The sequence below is a fragment of the Hesperophylax consimilis genome, chromosome 20, assembly GCF_061612785.1.
Source record: "Hesperophylax consimilis isolate HC1 chromosome 20, BYU_Hcon_1.0, whole genome shotgun sequence".
NCBI classification, from domain to species: Eukaryota; Metazoa; Arthropoda; class Insecta; order Trichoptera; family Limnephilidae; genus Hesperophylax; species Hesperophylax consimilis.
Window position 1 is genome coordinate 28,753,608 of NC_142855.1, and position 19,741 is coordinate 28,773,348.

A 19,741-nucleotide genomic window follows, 5' to 3' on the forward strand; every position below is an offset into this window, starting at 1 on the left:
GCGATCCAAAATTTAACTGCTTTGTCGCATATTCTGTGGAACAGTCGAAAGCGTGGGTACATACCAGTTCATACTATTCTTTGCAAATAATACCATATCATGAACGGCGTTCGGGGTTTTACCACCACATCAGAAGGAACGGTTTATTCAGTAGAAAGTTAAACTAAAACGCGTATTTTTGATGTTATTGTCGATATCGTGGTTTCAATTAACCATCTGCTATTTTCAGCGAATGTTTCGCTTCTTCGATACAAGCATTTAAGATAAAATTTGTCATTAAGATATGAATGATGGTCAGATTACTTATTATATCAGTTCATTTATTATTATATCAGTTCAGTCAGCCGTCGCCTTTGCCGGACACTGTCTGTTGAATTTAAAACTTTTCTTACTCTGCGAAAGTTTTGAAGTTGCAGGTTATATCGATCTTGTATATCAATTTTATTAATAAGGCATATCAATTGCAGGTTATACCAATATATGTTTACTTTTGTGTTTGTTCAACGCATAAATTAAGAATGAGTTTGAATGTGGAATATATTAAGAACAATAGGTCGAGTTTTGAAAACACAGTGATAATAAAAAATGCCGGTCCACCTAAACCTGAACTGATAATAAAACAAGAATGCAAATCTGGATCGAAGAAGTTTACTCGATCATTTAACAAAACAATGTATAACAAAGCTTCTTGGCTCTGTGGATGTGATCAATTGAATAGTTTATTTTGTTTTCCGTGTTTAATTTACGATGTTGATTCAGTTTGGACAATTAGCGGTGTTACTGATTTAACTCACCTTTCTGAAAAAATCAAAAAAAATAATTCTTGTCATTTACATTTGCAAAAAGTTTTAAGCTTAAAGGTTTTAGGAAAAGTTGACATCAGAATGCAATTGGATTCAGGCTACCGTGCCCAAGTTAAACACCATAATGAGCTAGTTAATAAAAATCGATACATCCTGTCCAAACTTATTGATTGCGTAAAATTTTGTGGTGCATTTGAATTAGCTATGCGTGGACATGACGAAAAAAGAGACTCGGTTAATCCCGGAGTGTATCGTGGTTTAATTGATTTTGTGGTCGAACTTGATATGGCAATGAAGCAGCATATGGAATCAGACTCTATATTCAAGGGTACTTCAAAGACAATACAAAATGAAATATTAGATGCAATTTTGGAAGTGTATCACAGCGAAGTAAAATCACAAATTTCAAAGTGTGAATTTGTAGCGATTCAAGCGGATGAAACGACTGATGTATCCACAGTTATGCAAATGGTAATGATCATTCGTTACGAACGGAATGGCGAAATCTGCGAACGGTTTTGGAAGTATTTAACACCAAAATCCCACTGTGCCGTTGGATTATCAGATTCGCTGTTTCAAGAACTTGGCATTTTAAATATATCTCCGAAGCAATTCATTGCTCAGTGCTACGACGGTGCTTCTGTAATGAGTGGGAAAATTGGCGGGGTTAAGGCCAAAATTCAAAATGTGTTTCCGTATGCGCATTACATCCACTGCTACGCCCATCAACTAAATTTAATTGTAGAAAAAAGTGTGTCCCAAAGTAAAGAAGTGAAAATGTTTTTTTCGAATTTGCACACATTCCCCAAGTTTTTTTCGCGGTCGTCGAAACGAACAGATATTTTAAATGAAATAGTGAAATGCAAAATTCCCTCAGTTTCTCAGACGAGGTGGAATTTTAATATAAGGACAATTAAAACCGTTGGTACTAATCGCGAATCCCTAATTGAGTGCATGGAGGCGATTTTGGAATCCGACAATGACAGCAATACCATCAATCAAGCTGATATGCTCTTACGCTACCTCAAAGATGAAACATTTATTTATTGGTTGAATTTTTTCCAAAAAAATATGCCGCATTGTGATATTTTATTCCGACAATTGCAGTTAAAAAACTTAGATCCCGTTATAATCCGAAATAACCCCAATGAGTTTGAAAAATCTGTTCAAAATGTACGCAATTCTACAGACAATTTTCCTGAGCCACCTACTAAACGACTAAAAACCGCCAAATCAATTATTTGTAAAGAGGTCTGCGATACAATTCTGTCCGAAATGAAACAACGCTTTGAATTCAGTAAACATCTTTCTGCAGCAACATTACTCGATTGCGAAAAATTCACCGTGTACAGGTCAAATTTCCCAGAACATGATTTCAATGTGACTCTTAAAACATATGACTTCCTAAATAAAATTCAGTTAAAAGGTGAACTCTGTGCAATTTACGCCCGCGACGATTTTTCAAAAGCTGACGGAGCTTTATCAATTTTACAACTTTTTTATAGTACTTGTTTATTAGAAGACTTTTCCGAGACTGTGAAGTTACTAAAACTTGTGTGCACCATTCCAATGACTACAGTTGAAAGCGAAAGATGTTTCTCAACGTTAAAAATAATAAAATCCTTTTTAAGAAACACGTTTAGCCAGGACAGACTGAACGCTCTATCAGTGTTAAGCATTGAAAAAAGGTTTATTCAGTCTATGCCTGATTTCAACACGAGAGTCATAGAGGTCTTCGCTAAACAAAAGGAGCGGAGAATAGAACTTCTTTATAAATAGGTATGTACCTTTATTTAATTTATTTTCTGACTTAATGTTGTAATCCGGTGAACCGCCACATATTTTGACCACCGGCCGCCACTGGTTAAGGGACGTACTTGAATTACTTTAACAAGTGTCTTCTGACATTATTTGAAGTAAAAAATGTAAATAAAAATTGTGAATTGAATTGAAAAAATGTTTTTTTTGTGTTCAAAAGTTTTTAATTTTTTTTTTTCAAAAACATTTTTTTTTAAATCTTCCACATGTGGACAATGGTCACTCGGTCGAGTAACCGCTCAACCCCTCACATAAACCTTAGCTGTCCAATTCCTACTGATTTTCTATGTTGTTATGTATATAATTTTTTTCATCACACATCACAAGTGCGCCCTTGTCTTTACAGTCTAAAGGTAGGGAGCTATGTCGCCACCCAGTTGGGCAGCGTTGCGAGTCACATATTTTAGCACTAAGTTATATTTTATTCATGCAAATAATAAAAATAGCATAAAAAAATATTTTTTCTAGTATTTTAATTCCGTATAAACTAAAGTGATGTTTTTTAGATATTGCGATCTTTGCTCTTTGAAAGATAACCGATGTACATTAGACTCCTTGGGCCTGCTACCAATCGTCTGGAGCCAGTGAGACTATGGCATCCCCTATTGGGGTATGTTGTGATGCTGAAGGTACTGGGGAAGGGAAGAAGATAGGTAAGAGAAAGATAACCGATGTACATTAGACTCCTTGGGCCTGCTCCCAATCGTCTGGAGCCAGTGAGACTATGGCATCCCCTATTGGGGTATGTTGTGATGCTGAAGGTACTGGGGAAGGGAAGAAGATAGGTAAGAGAAAGATAACCGATGTACATTAGACTCCTTGGGCCTGCTCCCAATCGTCTGGAGCCAGTGAGACTATGGCATCCCCTATTGGGGTATGTTGTGATGCTGAAGGTACTGGGGAAGGGAAGAAGATAGGTAAGAGAAAGATAACCGATGTACATTAGACTCCTTGGGCCTGCTCCCAATCGTCTGGAGCCAGTGAGACTATGGCATCCTCTATTGGGGTATGTTGTGATGCTGAAGGTACTGGGGAAGGGAAGAAGATAGGAGGTGTTAAGATCTGGTCACCATCCACGGCTAAAGCCATTAGAAGCAACGTTTCAATTCTGAATGGTGATCTCACATCGGGGCGATGCTAAGAGTATATTCCACTCTAGAACGTGCCGCCTGTAAACCTTATATTATTTTAAATGATTAATTTATGAAATAATACAAATCAATCAAATAAAATTTGCTTGCTGGATATGGACCCTCGACCACCGGATTCCGACAACCACGAGGCCGTTTATTACAATGATAGGGGGAGTCCGGGAGAGTGTACCCGCCCTCAACTATTTTATTTTACTTTTTTTCTATAACTACATATTGCTACTTTTTATGAATTGTATCTTAAGCTGCACTATTTAGCTATATTTTCTCTGAAGAACGTTTGATATAACATTAAATAATTTATCAGTTATTAACGAATTCACACAAAATTGATTTTGGCTAATTTCTCCCGCCTAGCCTGGGTGGGAGACTTTACCCTCCAAGTAGGGAGATTTAGAAGTAGGTGAAATAATAAATAAAAACACTGTTATTTTATTTTTAAAAATGTAATTTTTAAGATAAGGCACTTGGTATTACATAATACAATGTGAAAATGAGGAACTTTGAGTATTTTAATAATTTTAATTTGACAATAGCGACAAATTACTGATATCACAAATATTTTGAGTTGTGACATAATTATTATGACCCCAATAAGTATTCAAAACCTTATAACAAATATTCAAAACCTTATAACTACGTGTAAGAGAATCAACATTTATTATTTAAATTATTATAAACTTGATCAATTTCCCTTTTCTTAATTAGAACAACGATGGCAAATAAACTTTTCCTTGTCATCCTTAGTTAGTCCGACACACATCTCATGGACATATTTGCCACAAATGGCACACAGTCGCATGGCTATCTTTTCGTCCGTTCCACATACGAAACAAAACCAATTATTTTCGTCGCATGGGTCATTTGAGCTATCGTCATATCTGGGATCTTCTAAGTCGGTCTCACTGTCACTTGACTGTAAAATTTGTCTTGTAAATGTTTTCTTTTTTGCTTTACCTCTTTGGTTTGTTTTAGTTACTTTCATTTTCTTATTTTTCAGTTCATGATTATTAATTAAGTCTTGTTTTTCTGGTGTTTTAGTCAATATTTTTGTTTTTCCGGGCTGTCTACCACGACGATATGAGCAGATTTAGGAAAAGGTCTAATAATTTCAGGGAAAACAGTGTATGTTTTTGGTGAATCGGAATTTACAGTTGTAATATCCAGAAGTTGAGACGTTGAAGCCATCTCTGCTGATTGTTCTGCAATATGGAATACATCTGCATCAGCAGTCGTCGAAGGCTCTGACTGACGTTGTACAGTTGATGTTGAAGCTGATTCGATCATGGTGACATCTGGGTCTAGTTGGGGAGCTATTAATGATGAATCAGCCGAAGGAGCTTCCAGATCCTGAAGTTCACCAGTCATTTCTTTATCTGTTACTGCTGAGCATAAGAAATCTTCATCTGTAAAGATATTTGGGTTGTAGGGATGTATTCCGCTTTTACGAAATCCACTTAAAATATTAGATTGGCTGAAAGCCTGCGACATTATGGTGCTTACAAAGCTGGGTATATTATACATTGTAACTGTTCTCCCTGGGTTACTTAGCATCCAGTTATTCATGGCTGTGTTATATCTTGCCTTGAAAGATGAATATATGGCAACATCTAAAGGCTGTAACTTATTGCTACAGTGGGGTGGTAAAGTCAACATGACTACTCCATTTAATTTTGCATATTGGACGACTTCAATATTGACATGACTCTCGTGGTTGTCGAGGATAAGCAAGACTCGGTTTTGAAGAGATGCGTTTGAATATTTCACAAAATGCTGCATATATTTCATGAAACTTTTGGTTGTCATCCATCCACTTGGATAGGAGTCGCCCTGTGAGCCTGGGGGACCACCATTTATAAAAGTTTCGTTATATTTCCCTTGGGAAAACGAAAAACGGTGGAATAACATTTCCCAGAGCGTTGACGGCGAAACAAACGGTCACAAGAGTGCCACGCTCAGCTGAAGTAACTTGTCCTACTTGACGCACATGCTTGCTAGCTATTACTTTGGGACACACTTGTACGGTCGTACACCCTGTTTCATCACAATTGTAGATGTTGTGAGCTTGATCTGGACAAACTGGTTGCTTCGGGAGTTCTCAAACTAAGTTCAGGATGTCTTTGCATAAATCCTCTGAACCAATCTTTTCCAGTGCAGTCATTTGTGGACCAAGACTGAGGAACGTTTTTGGAATAGATTTTTGCATACTCACATAGTTCGCTAGTTTCATAGCCGCCTTTTTGGTCAAGCCATAATTCATTTTGCTACAAGTTAGAAGATAGTTAACAAGTGCGTTTTCTTCTTCTATTGTAAATATTTGAGATGTTTTATACTGGCTTCCTTTTTCACTTATTTTAGTTAATTTGTTCCTGTCCCTTAGATATTTCCGTAATGTGTTTCGATCAATTCCATATTCCAAAGCAGCACCTCTAATGGATTTTCCTTTAACGATGTCATCTAAAGCATTTTTTATTACTGATATTTCTAATTTACATCTGTTCCTTGTTGAATCTTTATTTTTATATTTGAAGGGCATTTTTGGTGTTTATTTATCTGAAAAAAAAAACATTATAGTGTACCTGAAGTGTCGGGAGAGATTACCCTGGGGGTGTCGGGAGAGATTACCCTGGGTAAAGTCTCCTTCCAACGCGTGGCTAATGTCTCCCACCCCACGCCAATCGGTTTATTATTTATTTTTTATAAAAACTATGCCACATCCGTAAAAGCTATCTACTGTAGGTGTTACTAGGATAAATACACTTGCCATTTAAATAGATAACTTTTTTGAATCAATTAATATAAGGCAACACCGATGATATATCTGAAGTTGAAATAAATCACTTACCGGACACGAAAACACGTTATCACTTGGCAATTTTAAACCACACTGACGAAAGGAATGACAGTGCGTTAGAGCGACTAGCATTTAAGAAGCAAGGCAACGTCGCAATACGTAGTCTCACACAGATTATTTGAGCAGTGGCTATTGTCTCCCCCCTGCTAAACTCTCCCGGACTCCCCCTACACGTGTCCCTAAAAAAAAAAAAAAAATGAAGGTTGGAACGTTGTAGCATGCAGTTATTAGATATTTATATATAATTTTTTATCTTGTAATTAATTTATTATATAATAAAATTAATTAAAAATTTTGGAACGATAGTAAAATTAATTAAAAATTTTGGAACGATAATAAAATCTATATACAAATATAAAACAATTTATTTTTTAGGCAAGAAAATTGCTATCAAAGTTCGTACCCAAGTCTTGCATTCTGGAATCATTAACAGTTTACCACTGTTTCTAAATTAATAAATTTAATCTATTATCATTCGAAAATTTATCTTTTTCTTCTTCAAATAACACTAAAAATCGATGTCCAATTACTAATGATTTTCCATATTTTTGGTTGGAAAAAAACAACTAATTTTTCTAATAAAAAAATTAAAAATCAAATACTTAGAGATTTGCGTGTAACGGGAAATTCCCATAAATGATTGGCTTGTATTGTAATATGTAAGGAATATGAATTCAAAAATTTATTTAAAACAAATGATTATATTAACATTTTTTGTACATTGATATAGTTTATTCTAATTATATAAATAGAAAAAAAATAATGAAGTCTAAATATAAATCAAATAACCCTATGTGACGGACCCCATCCATTGGCGCAAGCGCGACACTAAACACATCACTGCACCTCGGCCCAGAATCCTTTACATCCAGCTACAGTGACGACGGGATTTGCATGGCAACAATAACATAAGAAATCTGCGTTTTAAAACTTCTCGGGTAGGACATACCCGACCTCAGTCACGTTGGGTTAATTTTACACGCATTTTCGATCCACAAATCATACCGACGTTGCTCGAAATAAAAGCATTATTACGAATCGAGTAACTTCCGAGTAGTAGCAAGAATTACGCAGATAACCAGGATGATTAATGTCGCCCCATGTTACGGTTTCTAATACTTTAAATTAATCAAATACCATTTACGTATTTCTCAAAATGTTTAACCCATTACCTCCATGATTTATTTTTTATTTTTATAAACTTGAATCATCATTATAACCCGATAGTATAAACTTAAAGGAGAGCCCAAAATCAGTTTTAGAATTTTCCGCCCGCCCACCCTCTCACCGGAGCGTCTAGAAAATTGATGCCTAAACGCAACGCTTGGAGGTAACCCCCTAAGCAAAATTTACGTCAAGTATAGGTAAAATGCAGTAAACTGTATGATTTATATTGATAATTTAAAATAAATAATTGCCATTGTTTATAATTCAATGAAAAGACAATTTATTAATGGAAAATACACAAAATAACAAAAAATTCAATACTAGAAAAAACCTTCTAGAATGAGGAAAACTAACCAAATCTAACCAAATTATTATCTGAGTGATACCGTTCGAAGCAGTCAAAATGAAGGGCGCGGTTGCAGGCCCGGCATCGATAGACTGCTGGATTTTTTTTACATAGAGCACAACGGATTCGAGATTCGCCACGATATGTCAAATGAAATTCTTTCATTCGACGCACACCTTTCCCATCTTCCTTCACACGAGAATCTCCGAATTTGGCATTGACCTGATTTGGAAAAGACAATAAAAGAGTACGGGTAACCTCCACACGGAATGCCTTCTGGGAAGGTTTTCTCTATCGCCTAGTCATCTGGTTTCCCATATCATGCTCGTACTTCCTAAAGAAGCACAGCAACTTCCATCCATTTAAAAGAGTGCTGCTCAAGCAAGATGCAAATAAAGGCCAATACCACTTCTTTGACCGAATGTTGACCCGATAATTTTGTATACCATTATCATATCATGAGGTCTACCCCACTCATTCCCAAATTATAATTTCATGTTGGCACGCTGGGCAACCGATTTTTTTTGCATGCTTCCTTCAAAACTTTGCCTTTTTTGTCTTTCTTCAATTTCTGCCAACTCTGCACTTGACTTACTGGCTCCATTCGATCATAGTTCGTGGCCACTGTTACTTCACGGTTGTCCTAACCAACGGCATACGAGGATTTGGCTTTCTACGTCTACCACCGCATCAAATTTACCTGCTAGGTAAATGTTCGCTATGCGCAAGGGAAATATAGAAGAAAATGTTACCTTTAGGTAATTACTTTCCTGTCTTCAACTTGCCTGAAGCTTCAAGGTTAGGAAAGCAAACTGGCTTACATATGCCAGTAGCGCACATTCTCTTATCCTTCAGGATACACATCAAATGGTGAGATGGGAAGAAATTGTCCATAAATAACTCATGGCGTGCGGGGAACTCTATACATTCCATCATAGACAGTACGAAGGATAATCTTTGACCTAATACGGGGTCATATGTATCAGATGCTCAGGAATATGGCATTGCTTGGAAACAGGTAGCCTTCGGAGGAAGCAAGACACCAAATCTCATAGCCAACTTTGATTGGCTTATTCTTAATGTACATCTTGCAATAATGTCGACCGAAATATGGCACCATTTGCTCGTCGATGGAAAGTTTGTGTGCAAAAACATCAAATACAAATAAAGATGGAACGTTAGTCATTATTAAACCTTAGCCATTCTGTCGGTTATATTTAAATTGTTGTTATCGCAAAAATGTATATAGCGCTTTATAAGCTCGAAATGTGGACGTTGGTTCCTTTTTTGATGACGCTTACACCCACGGTCGGGTCAGACAAATAATAATCTGTGGTAGATGGCAATGTATTGTAACCGGTCAACACAGAAACCAAGTAAACGCTTCAATTAGTATATATCTTACTGGAATTCAGTATTAGTTTTAAATCGAGCGTATTTGATCATCCTCTTAAGAATAAACTGAATCACTTCGTCATCAAAGAATAATGAAAACACTTGAAAAGCATTATATGACTTCAGCTTTTCGTACATATCTTTATGCACCACATTCAGCGGTTCAGGAACGCAACAGTTTACTGTAGTTTTTTTATTGTTTGGCTGGTGGTGCATTTGAAATAGATATTCGCAAGGTATTACGACTCGCATCATAGGATGTCGAAGGCTGATTCCAGTCAAGTCGTGATTTGTCATTAAATCATCGTCAATCAGCTCTTCGTCCGTCTGTTCATCAAAATTCTATGTTTAAAAATATCCGAAAACTTCAGACTAACTATTATTTTTAGTAAAAATCACCCATAAAAACACAACAAAACCGTATTATTTGAAGGCAAGCTAACCAAAAACATATGAAAACACTGTCACAGCTAACCTCCAAACGTTGCGCGCAGGCATCACCTGATTTTAGTGACATCCAGCGGTCATCTTATGCATATAATACTTTGTTGAAACAGTGTTGTCGACTATTTCATCTTTTGATAACAATATGTGATTCACACATGTTTTATTTTTTTCCGTTTTAAATTTTTTTTTTTCAAAATGGGTCTATTTTCAGGGTTTTAGTAAAAAAAATATTAAAAATAGAATAATTAATAAAAATTTATTAAATTATGTTAATTATTGAAAGCTAACATACCAATCTGTAAATGCTGCATAACAACTTGGTGGGATTTAGCTTTATTCACAGTGAAAAAAAATCATACTTTTCATCTATTTTTTTGATGCCTATAGACATCGTCATGGAGGTAATGGGTTAAGCTATTTATCGTAGTCATTATTTTATTGATTATTTCAAACAGGCGTTCTGAATCTGCGGGCCGAGGCCAGAATCGCACATTTTATCTTAAATATAAATAACACTTACGTCAGTGGGGATTCCTCCAGAAACATTTGAGATTTTAGTAATACGTTCAACAGAAGTCGCTAAAACTAAGGGAACATAAATAACTTTTCCAAAGAAACGAAGTTAGCAGTCCACAATGGAGTGCTGGTACCTACCCTGATGTATGGAAGTGAGGCATGGAACTGGCAAAGAAGGGATGAAAGTAGACTGAATGCTGTTGAAATGATATCTCTGAGGCGTATGTGTGGTAAAACCATGTTTGATCGAGTGAGACATGTGGAAATCCGCAAAGAGTGCAAGGCTGACGTAAGCGTAACGATTAAGATTCAGAAAGGGACGCTTAGATGGTTTGGGCGTGTAGAGCGAATGAACGAACAAAGGAGTGTAAGGAAAATTAATGATGACAATGCGAATGGTAGCAGAAATCGGGGGCGCCCGAGGAAGACATGGCACGATCAAGTGAATCAGATACTCGAGTCGGGTCATGTCAAGAGTCAGAATAATAGAAGAGTATGTATGAGACGATGTATGAACGTGATTGAGGCGAGAAGTTGTTTGACGGTCCGTCCTCTCCGCCCACTCCTGCGGGGAAACGGCGTGATGGTTAGTTAGTTCAATTAAAATCACTTGTCCCATGAAAACAAAATTCTTGATTTTTTTCTCTTTGTAAAAAAACTAATCAACAAAATTGACGATTTCTTTCTAGGTAGGTTGGCAAGACGAGATAAGATAAAAAAATAAAAATTTTATATTTATTAAAGTAGGTAAAATTGCATGCGATACCAGATAAGGTCCTTATCATTTATCATTTGGTTAATCATCAAAAATAAACAATCGAGGTATGATTCTCCTTCTGTCAAACAAAACGTTATCGACGTAATATTCACATGTCAAAATTATTTTAGAAAATTGCTCTAATTTTTGGCAATTTTACGAGAAATTTTATAGTTTTTCTAGTCAGTTTTTGGTCGAAGCTTCAACCGAAGAATTTTACACATTTTGAAAGTGATTTTTACAATTGAAGTGATAAATTATACATTGAGTGGTTTAAAATTAAATTAAAGTTTTTGGAGTATGTTTAAAATGAATTGAGAACATCTAGAACAAATTATGTAGTGTTTTGATTGGTTTTTAGTTCCTACATCGTAGTAAATAAGTGATATAAATTCGACAGTGATCTTTACAGCATTTCAGTGATGTTTAACATCGTTATTGTGATTTTAAATTGTAATTTAAAGTAATGTAAAGGTATCTTAATTCTATTTTTATTGGAAACGTTTGATATTATTGACAGTTCAGTTGGGTTTTTTAAAAGTTAAAGCTAGTGTTTTATCAAAAAATGTATTTTATATTTGCGTTCTACGTGTTTTTCTTCGCTTATGATGTCTTCGGTGAAGAGTGCTACAATGAAAATTACAGATTTACTGAAGTAGAAGAAAATAACTGGACTATAAAGTTAAACAAAAATGCCATTCATATTAATGATAGTTGGGAACCAAAGTTTTCGAAAACTTTAGAAGACTTTTACGTGGTTGACAGAATTCCAGTGACTTTTGTAAGTCAGTTCAGAGTAAACTCTGATATTTCGTTATTATTTTATTCTATTCCTCAAGACACGGAAGAGTCCATCATCACCTTTGTGGCACGTGAACAGAAAATCAACTCTGTTGGTAAATATATATTCTTTAATGTGTTACTAATAAAATCACTTCAGATAATAAATATGATTCATTGCGATTTATAGATAAGAGATTTTATCAAGAATATCTGGGTTTACAGAGATTTGATTGATTAGTGATTTTTATTTATTTAGGTATTTTATTTTATGGATACATGATTTAGAGAGTACATGTGGTTTTTTTGTGATATTTCACCCTCCATGCTAGGGATGACGCTGTGTTATGGCGGGTGAATTTTACAGTTTGCGGACATAGAATCTATACATTACAATAATAAAAAAAAGAAAAATAAGAAAAGTGATGTATAGCTAGTTTGGGTTGCAAGAAGAGGATGGAGAAGTTAGAGAATTATAAGATGAAAAATTTGAGAAATTAGTACATAGATCACACTAATTAATTATGTACATACTATACCGCTAAGTTAGGGAATAAGGATATATTATGTTTTGTCTGAAAGGTGATTAAATTGATAGAGTGTAGAATGAATGGGTATTGTAGTTGTAATGTATTCCGTGTGCAAGGATCCATTTGAGAATGGGGTTGACTCACGGTTTTTAGGTTTTCAGAGATAAGGGGATTTTAGGAGCTAGGAAGAAAAATTGTCTTTGAGCTGACGTGGTATGTAGTGAAGGTACTTTGTAGTGACCGTTGGTTATTGTTCTAGTGGTGTAGTTGTGATTTAAGAGTGTTGTGTTGAACAGGAAATGTATGTAGGAAAATTTTAGGTGGAGTTATCTTATGTTTAAGACCTTATACTCTATGAGAAGTCGAGAGGAGGGGTTATTATGGATTAAACAAAGAACTTCGTTTTTACCAGATACCCTAATATTAATCATCCGTACAACTCCAGTAAAATATTGGCAGTATCAACAACTCTAGTCGCTAGGTGCGCTAGCGTAATATATTGACGTTAACGCTTCCTAACACATAAAATATGATTTAAGATTTTCACGGCCAAAAGTATTTTTGTTATTTGTTTTTCGGGTGTTATGCCGTGTTGCGCAACACGGCATAATACCCCAAAAAACTTCCTAACAAATATTTATATTAATACTGATAACAAAAATTATCCCTAAAAGTAGGTTCTTTGTTTGCAGTTTACGGACGTTATCATTACAAACAACAAAAATAATCATTTTCAGGATTCAGGATTTAGGATTTCAGGATTTCAAGAGTCATTTTCAGGATGCCAAAAAAACGTTGATAGGTTATTTGGTGAAATATAACAAGTTAGTAAAATCTTAGCAAATAAAATGTTATTGATTACATGAAAAGCGTAATTATCTATCTATGTAAAATGTAAATGTTCGTTTGTTCAAAATCTTAAATTTCCTCAAGTTCTTCACGTTTGCTTTGAAATTTTCACACAACGTTGCGTTCGAATACGCGTGTGTTTTTACGTATATTATATAGATGTCACATGTGACAGGTGAACACAAGTTTTTTTAAACCAGCGTCATCTGTTGGATGTAAAAGTAAAACGCGCTATTGTTTCTCTATCTGCACAGACATACTGAGCCGCAGCAACGCGTCGCGGGATACAGCTGGTAAATACATAACATTTTTTTTAATTTCGAAGCCATCAAAGACAGAGATAACAGCCGCTTTAATATTTGTTTACTTAAAAAAGAGGTCAAATCGAAGTCTGATATCCATTTCTTTAATTTATTAATGTATAATTAAGAATTAATTTTAAAAAAAGATAAAAAAACATTAAAATGTATGAAAGAAAACCAAAAGCGCGTGTGCAGCATATCATGCCGTATCATATCATTCATATGCCATCACAATGTTGAGAAATGTCCGAAGTTGAAGGTATATTATAGGACATTTTCCATTTGGAGAAAGGGTAGGTGAATATTTAATTATACATATATTATTTTTTATTTAAATGTGCATAATTATGATGTTGAGATGGAGAGGAGACAATTTTAAATAAGGCTTTATATAAGAGAGGATAGCTATTTAGCGAATAAAGAAAAATCTGGGATGGTCAAGCACGTTATTTTTCAAAGATGGAAAGGTAAAGAACAATGTCCAGTTCTCATTCTAATAAGTGGGGATTTTTTTTTTAAATGGGGGAGTTGTTGAAACCATATGTTTGATGGTACAGTCCTTTGTATCGAGGCATAGAATTAACATTTTTGCAATTCACCCTAAATTCTCATTTGGGCAAAGACATTATTTGTACCAGGCTTAACTTCTATTCAAAAGCCTTCCAGATCACATTAAGTTGTCAAATTCCTTGTGTACTTTTAAAAGAATGTTACATTTATTATTTGTGCTATCGAGGATTTCCAATTTTTTTAACTTTGTCCTTTTAAACTGTGGCATTATATGTTGTAACGTATATTTTTCATCCTTTTCCTTTTATAATGTATTTTTTTTCTTTCTTTCTTCTCTCCTTTTTAAAATAATAGTTTTACTATATTTTTTTGCAATTAAATATCAATATAATATATATAAATATAATGGTAATCGTACATGTTCACTACATTAAACTGTAATGAATTGACTGGAATTAGATTAATATTTACCCAATTCGTAAAAACGTTTATGTAACTATATTGTTCTCTTCATAGACATATGATATATTCATATGTCTGTGGTTATCTTAATATATAATCTTTTAGTTATTTTGTAAAATTATTAACCTCAACACAGGCTTGTCTTAGTGAGGTTAAAAATTCTAACGTAAAAAATTTACGGTGTAAATAAACAATAAACAATAAACAATAAACAATAAACAATAAACAATAAACAATAAACAATAAACAATAAACAATAAACAATAAACAATAAACAATAAACAATAAACAATAAACAATAAACAATAAACAATAAACAATAAACAATAAACAATAAACAATAAACAATAAACAATAAACAATAAACAATAAACAATAAACAATAAACAATAAACAATAAACAATAAACAATAAACAATAAACAATAAACAATAAACAATAAACAATAAACAATAAACAATAAACAATAAACAATAAACAATAAAAAATAAACAATAAACAATAAACAATAAACAAAAAACAATAAACAATAAACAATAAACAATAAACAATAAACAATAAACAATAAACAATAAACAATAAACAATAAACAATAAACAATAAACAATAAACATTAAACAATAAACAATAAACAATAAACAATAAACAATAAACAATTAATGATGTAACTTACTTGCAGCCGGAGAATGCACGGTGCGCGACGTGGAGGTGCACTTGAAAGCGCGCTCGTTCCCCACGGTGCATCCTACCAACGGCAGCACGCCGGCGCACGTGCTCGGCGGGCGCGCCCAGCACGCGGTGCTTCTGCGCTCGGACACCAACACGATGGAGCTACGGTTGGACGCACCCGAGCCCGGAGAGTGGTACGGAGCCACCTTCGTGAGTTGGACGAACCCGAAGTTGGACCCAATTGAACAGCAAGGTAATTATTATCCAGTGAACAACTACAAATAAAACATTTATTCAAAAAAGCCTATGCTATTGTACTAAACTCTACAGTAAAATCCCACTCTCATTCGAAACTGACAACAATATTATAAGGGAGTGACAGAATGAAAGGTAATCCCAGTATCGCCCTGGTGTGAGACCACCATTATCCTCGAAATGGCTTTTTTTTATATTAACTCCACACAGGAGGCCCTGAAGAAAAAAAATTCCCTCAGGGCCTATGTCATCTTTGGGGATGCTGAGTGGAGGGTCTTTTTGTGGAGACGAAGGAGTGAACATGGGTCTTGAAGAGTCCCATGTTGTAGGAGGGAGGAAACACAGAGGCCGGCGGTTCGTTCCACAGCCGAGCTGTTCAACTTAAGAACGAATCGTAGAAGCGACCCGTTCTCATGTGACAAATGTCAACCGTGTATAAATGTTGAGCGCGCGTTTGGCGTGTATCCCGACTACGCACCGGTGCCGAAGGGATCATTGACGCTAGTTCCTCAGAGCAGGAGATACTATGTGAGTTTACAATGTATGAGTGGTGGGTTAGAAACTAGGGATGACAGACCTATGAATCTATCTCTCCTACTAGAGTGCAAGGCGATTAGTTTTACGAGTCCGGTGGAGAGGTCAAAGGGTCTTACTCAACAAACCTCTCAGTTGATAAACAGACGCATCCTCCGCCAATACCTGAGCCCCTGCTACCTCACAAAACGTAGTTAACCACTTGGGGTGACCTATGGCAGAGTTATTGTTTATCCAATGCATGGTACCCGGGGCGGCGGTATTCAAACCCTCCTTCCTAAACGTAATAGCAATAATCGAGTACCAATGGAACGGTCAATTTCCATGTCTGACATTCTCTTTTCAGTGTAATAAATTCAATAGAATTATCAAAAAGATGGACTTTGTTCATTCAAATCTGGCTCTTAAACTATCAGTAGTATATAACTCATCAACAGAGCCAATTGAAACAACTTAGGCTTTCCACAAGGATCGATGTTGGGTACATTTTTATTTGTAATTTTATTTAAAATACTGCAGGTGTTGGATATTTGAAGGCAATTTGGATACACATTATATTATTATGAACTATGGAATGAGTATGAAAAATAAAGAACAGATGAATATCTAAATCAAAAAACAGATTATAATATGAAGATAGAAGATGCAATTTAATATTATATATTGATCATTCGCTTATATTGTTAACATTTTATGATTTTAAATATACATTAATTTGGCCAGTGCAAAGATGCTTTTAACAAGAACAAAAAGTATTTAATTCTTTCTTATTGTATATGACCAATAATGATAATTATTTATTATTTTCAGGTCTCGCCATCCAATGCAGGACCATTCTATACACAGCCATACGAGCGAAGAAAGCTATCACTTCTACAATAGATTGCAGACAACCCATGAAATTCACACTCAGAAATAATGCCAATAACGATACCAGAGACGTGTATAAGTGTTTTCTGGACCACCAAGAAATGAACCAAGAACTGCAACTGATAATCGTTTCCGAATGCACAAATTGCAATTGGGCCGTGTTCAGATTTCAAGCAAAAAGTTTACCGAGTCAAGACAAAGCCAAAAACATAATTGACTGTACTATAGATTTGTCTGATGTATTAGATTTTAAATTTAACATCAACCATTTTCCTAATGAATGGCATTATATATCTATAACGTACAGCAAACTTGGCTATGTTAGATTAGAAGAGGAACAGTTAGAATTATGTAAGAATGTGTTAAAAGTTAATGAAATTGAGGAAATTAAGGTAACAGAACTTGTCAGAGAAAAGAAAACAGGCTATTTTGCAATTGATTACAATCTACCGTCAACTTCTGATGCAGCCAAACCAACATATTTACAAATTGATTCAGAAATTGTAGAAACGTTAAAATTAATTGTTAATCCAGTTGTCGATATTGGGGGCACTTTAACAATGAAGTTAAGTATGAACCAAAGCGTTAATGTGGAAGATTCAAGAAAATTTGTCGTGTGCATTGCTCAAGGGAAAAAAATGATTCCTCAAGAAACTGGATCTTGTGATTTCAACGGTATTTCATCGAATGCTACAATAATATTGAGTCCTGGTGACGTTAGTACCTTCGAAGATTTGGTGCATATACCTTATCCAGATTCCGGAGCGTGGTACGTGTCTTTTGGACTGTTTTGTATCAGTGGATTAACTGATGAAATAAAGGCTAGAATCAATGCCAATATGACAGAATTTGGATTGCAAATAAATGAAGGGATCAAAGTCAATGATAAAAATGCCAACGATAGTTTTGTAAAAGTCTTTGAAGAAGGTTCCTGCAATGCCAACGTAGATGTGTCCATTTTCTCGGCCAGCTGCATTCAAGGATCTTGCGGGAAATACGGAGAGTGCAACGCCTTTGTGTTCAATGGATATCTGCTGTCCCAATGCATCTGCTTAGGCGGCTACTCCGGTGAGTTTTTCATTTTATTTAGCTGTAATACCAAGTCTTATACATTATACAGTTGTAATAACTGTATGATATCCAAATATTACATTTATCTTTCACCCTCATCTTATGACACCGAATATTTGTAGAATGGACTGACTTTTTGGAAATTGCCTAAGCCAACTAGCCAATCAATCATCACGCCGTTTCTGCGCCGAGGTAGGCAGAGAGGATATATCGTCATACAGCTCTGTATTTTTTACACATTAACTCTACACAGGAGGCTTTGAGAAAAATAATTTCACTTAAGTCGTATGTCATCTTTGTAATGCTGTGTGAAGGTGTGAGGGCAGAAAGAAAACTGAGGGTCAATGTCCAGGCTTGAGAAACGTATGAATCCATCCCTTTCACTGCAGTCAAAAAGGTTAAAGCGGCTTCCTCCTGGCCTCTACCGATCCGGACCGCCACAAGACCTGAACAAACCTCATACCATGGTTCCGGACATCTCTGACAGTCATCAAACGTCGCAAACCACTCGAGGTGACCAGAATGGCGGTATGAAGCTAAATTGCGTGCGATTCCAACTTTCTTACCGTTATTCCGGACATATAATCACTAATTAAACGGTATTTTTTCAATTCCAGGCGTAGATTGCTCAGACGGTACCAACGCGCCGCCTCCCAGTGAAACCCTCACCGCAATTCTCTGCCTTACCATCAGCAACATCCTCTTCATACCATCCGTCTACTTTGCCATCCGCAGAGCCTACTACGCAGAAGCCTTGGTCTACCTGTCAACTATGTTTTTCTCCACATTCTACCACGCATGTGATGCGAGTGACAACATCACCTATGGCCTCTGCATCGTCAGAATGGGAGTCCTGCAGTACTGTGACTTCTTTTGTGGACTCCTGTCTTTTTGGGTTACTCTTGTAGCAATGGCATCATTAGACAAACGCATCGTGGCAGTTTTACACATATTTGGCGTGGTCATAATTGCTTTTGGAACTGAGTTAGACAAATTCTCAATGCTTGTGTTTTTGATTCCCATCGTTATTGCTTCAGTAATTGTTTTCACTGCGTGGGGACTGCGTTGTAGAAAGACCCGAGCTTTATTTCCAGTTAAGAAGTATTGGTTGTTCTTTCTACCTTCTGGACTCATTTTGGTAGTTACTGGATTGCTCTGTTTCACGCTTCTGCAGACAAATTCGAATTATTACATTGTCCACTCTATTTGGCACATGACTATCGCTTTGAGCATTGTTTGTTTGCTTCCTACAAAGTTGTATTTTTTACCTCCAACGGATTTGCAGAAGGATTTTATCAACGGGAATGATACGTTGTACGACGTGGATGAAAATTTTAATAGTTTATGATTGCATTAAAGATGCTTAACTTTTTAGGTATTAAAAATAAAATGAAAAAATAAATAATGTATTTTTATAAACCTTGGTATATTTTTTTAAAAATTTTTATGCTACTTTTTATCTGTTCCCAACCTTTTGAAGTCAGTGAAACTATTGAATCCCCAATTGGGGTATGTTGCGAGGCGGAAGGTAAATGGGAGGGAAAGGAGATGGGATAGATGAAGGTGGGGCTGTACTTGGCTGTTCCGAGCTGGTCACCAAATACAGCCAAAACCATTTCAGTAAATTCAAGCAACGTTTTGACTCTGAATTGTTG

At 35.5% G+C, this 19,741-nt stretch overlaps 1 protein-coding gene across 1 annotated transcript; it reads left to right on the forward strand.

Moving 5' to 3' along the window:
- The first annotated feature begins 8,859 nt into the window (after window positions 1–8,859).
- Window positions 8,860–19,434, forward strand: LOC149414496 (post-GPI attachment to proteins factor 6-like). The gene is made up of 5 exons (XM_089644204.1): window positions 8,860–8,897; window positions 12,020–12,150; window positions 15,367–15,609; window positions 16,956–18,083; window positions 18,704–19,434. The coding sequence occupies exons 1-5, from the start codon at window positions 8,860–8,862 to the stop codon at window positions 19,432–19,434; spliced, it is 2,271 nt and encodes a 756-aa protein (XP_089500330.1).
- The last annotated feature ends 307 nt before the right edge of the window (window positions 19,435–19,741 follow it).

Bases quoted from the DNA above. Each gene is read 5' to 3' on its own strand.
- LOC149414496 (XM_089644204.1), top strand. From the start codon at position 8,860: ATGCGCAAGGGAAATATAGAAGAAAATGTTACCTTTAG. The intron at 12,151-15,366 runs GTAAATATATAT...ACTTACTTGCAG, and splicing joins ACAGAAAATCAACTCTGTTG to CCGGAGAATGCACGGTGCGC. The intron at 15,610-16,955 runs GTAATTATTATC...TATTATTTTCAG, and splicing joins GGACCCAATTGAACAGCAAG to GTCTCGCCATCCAATGCAGG.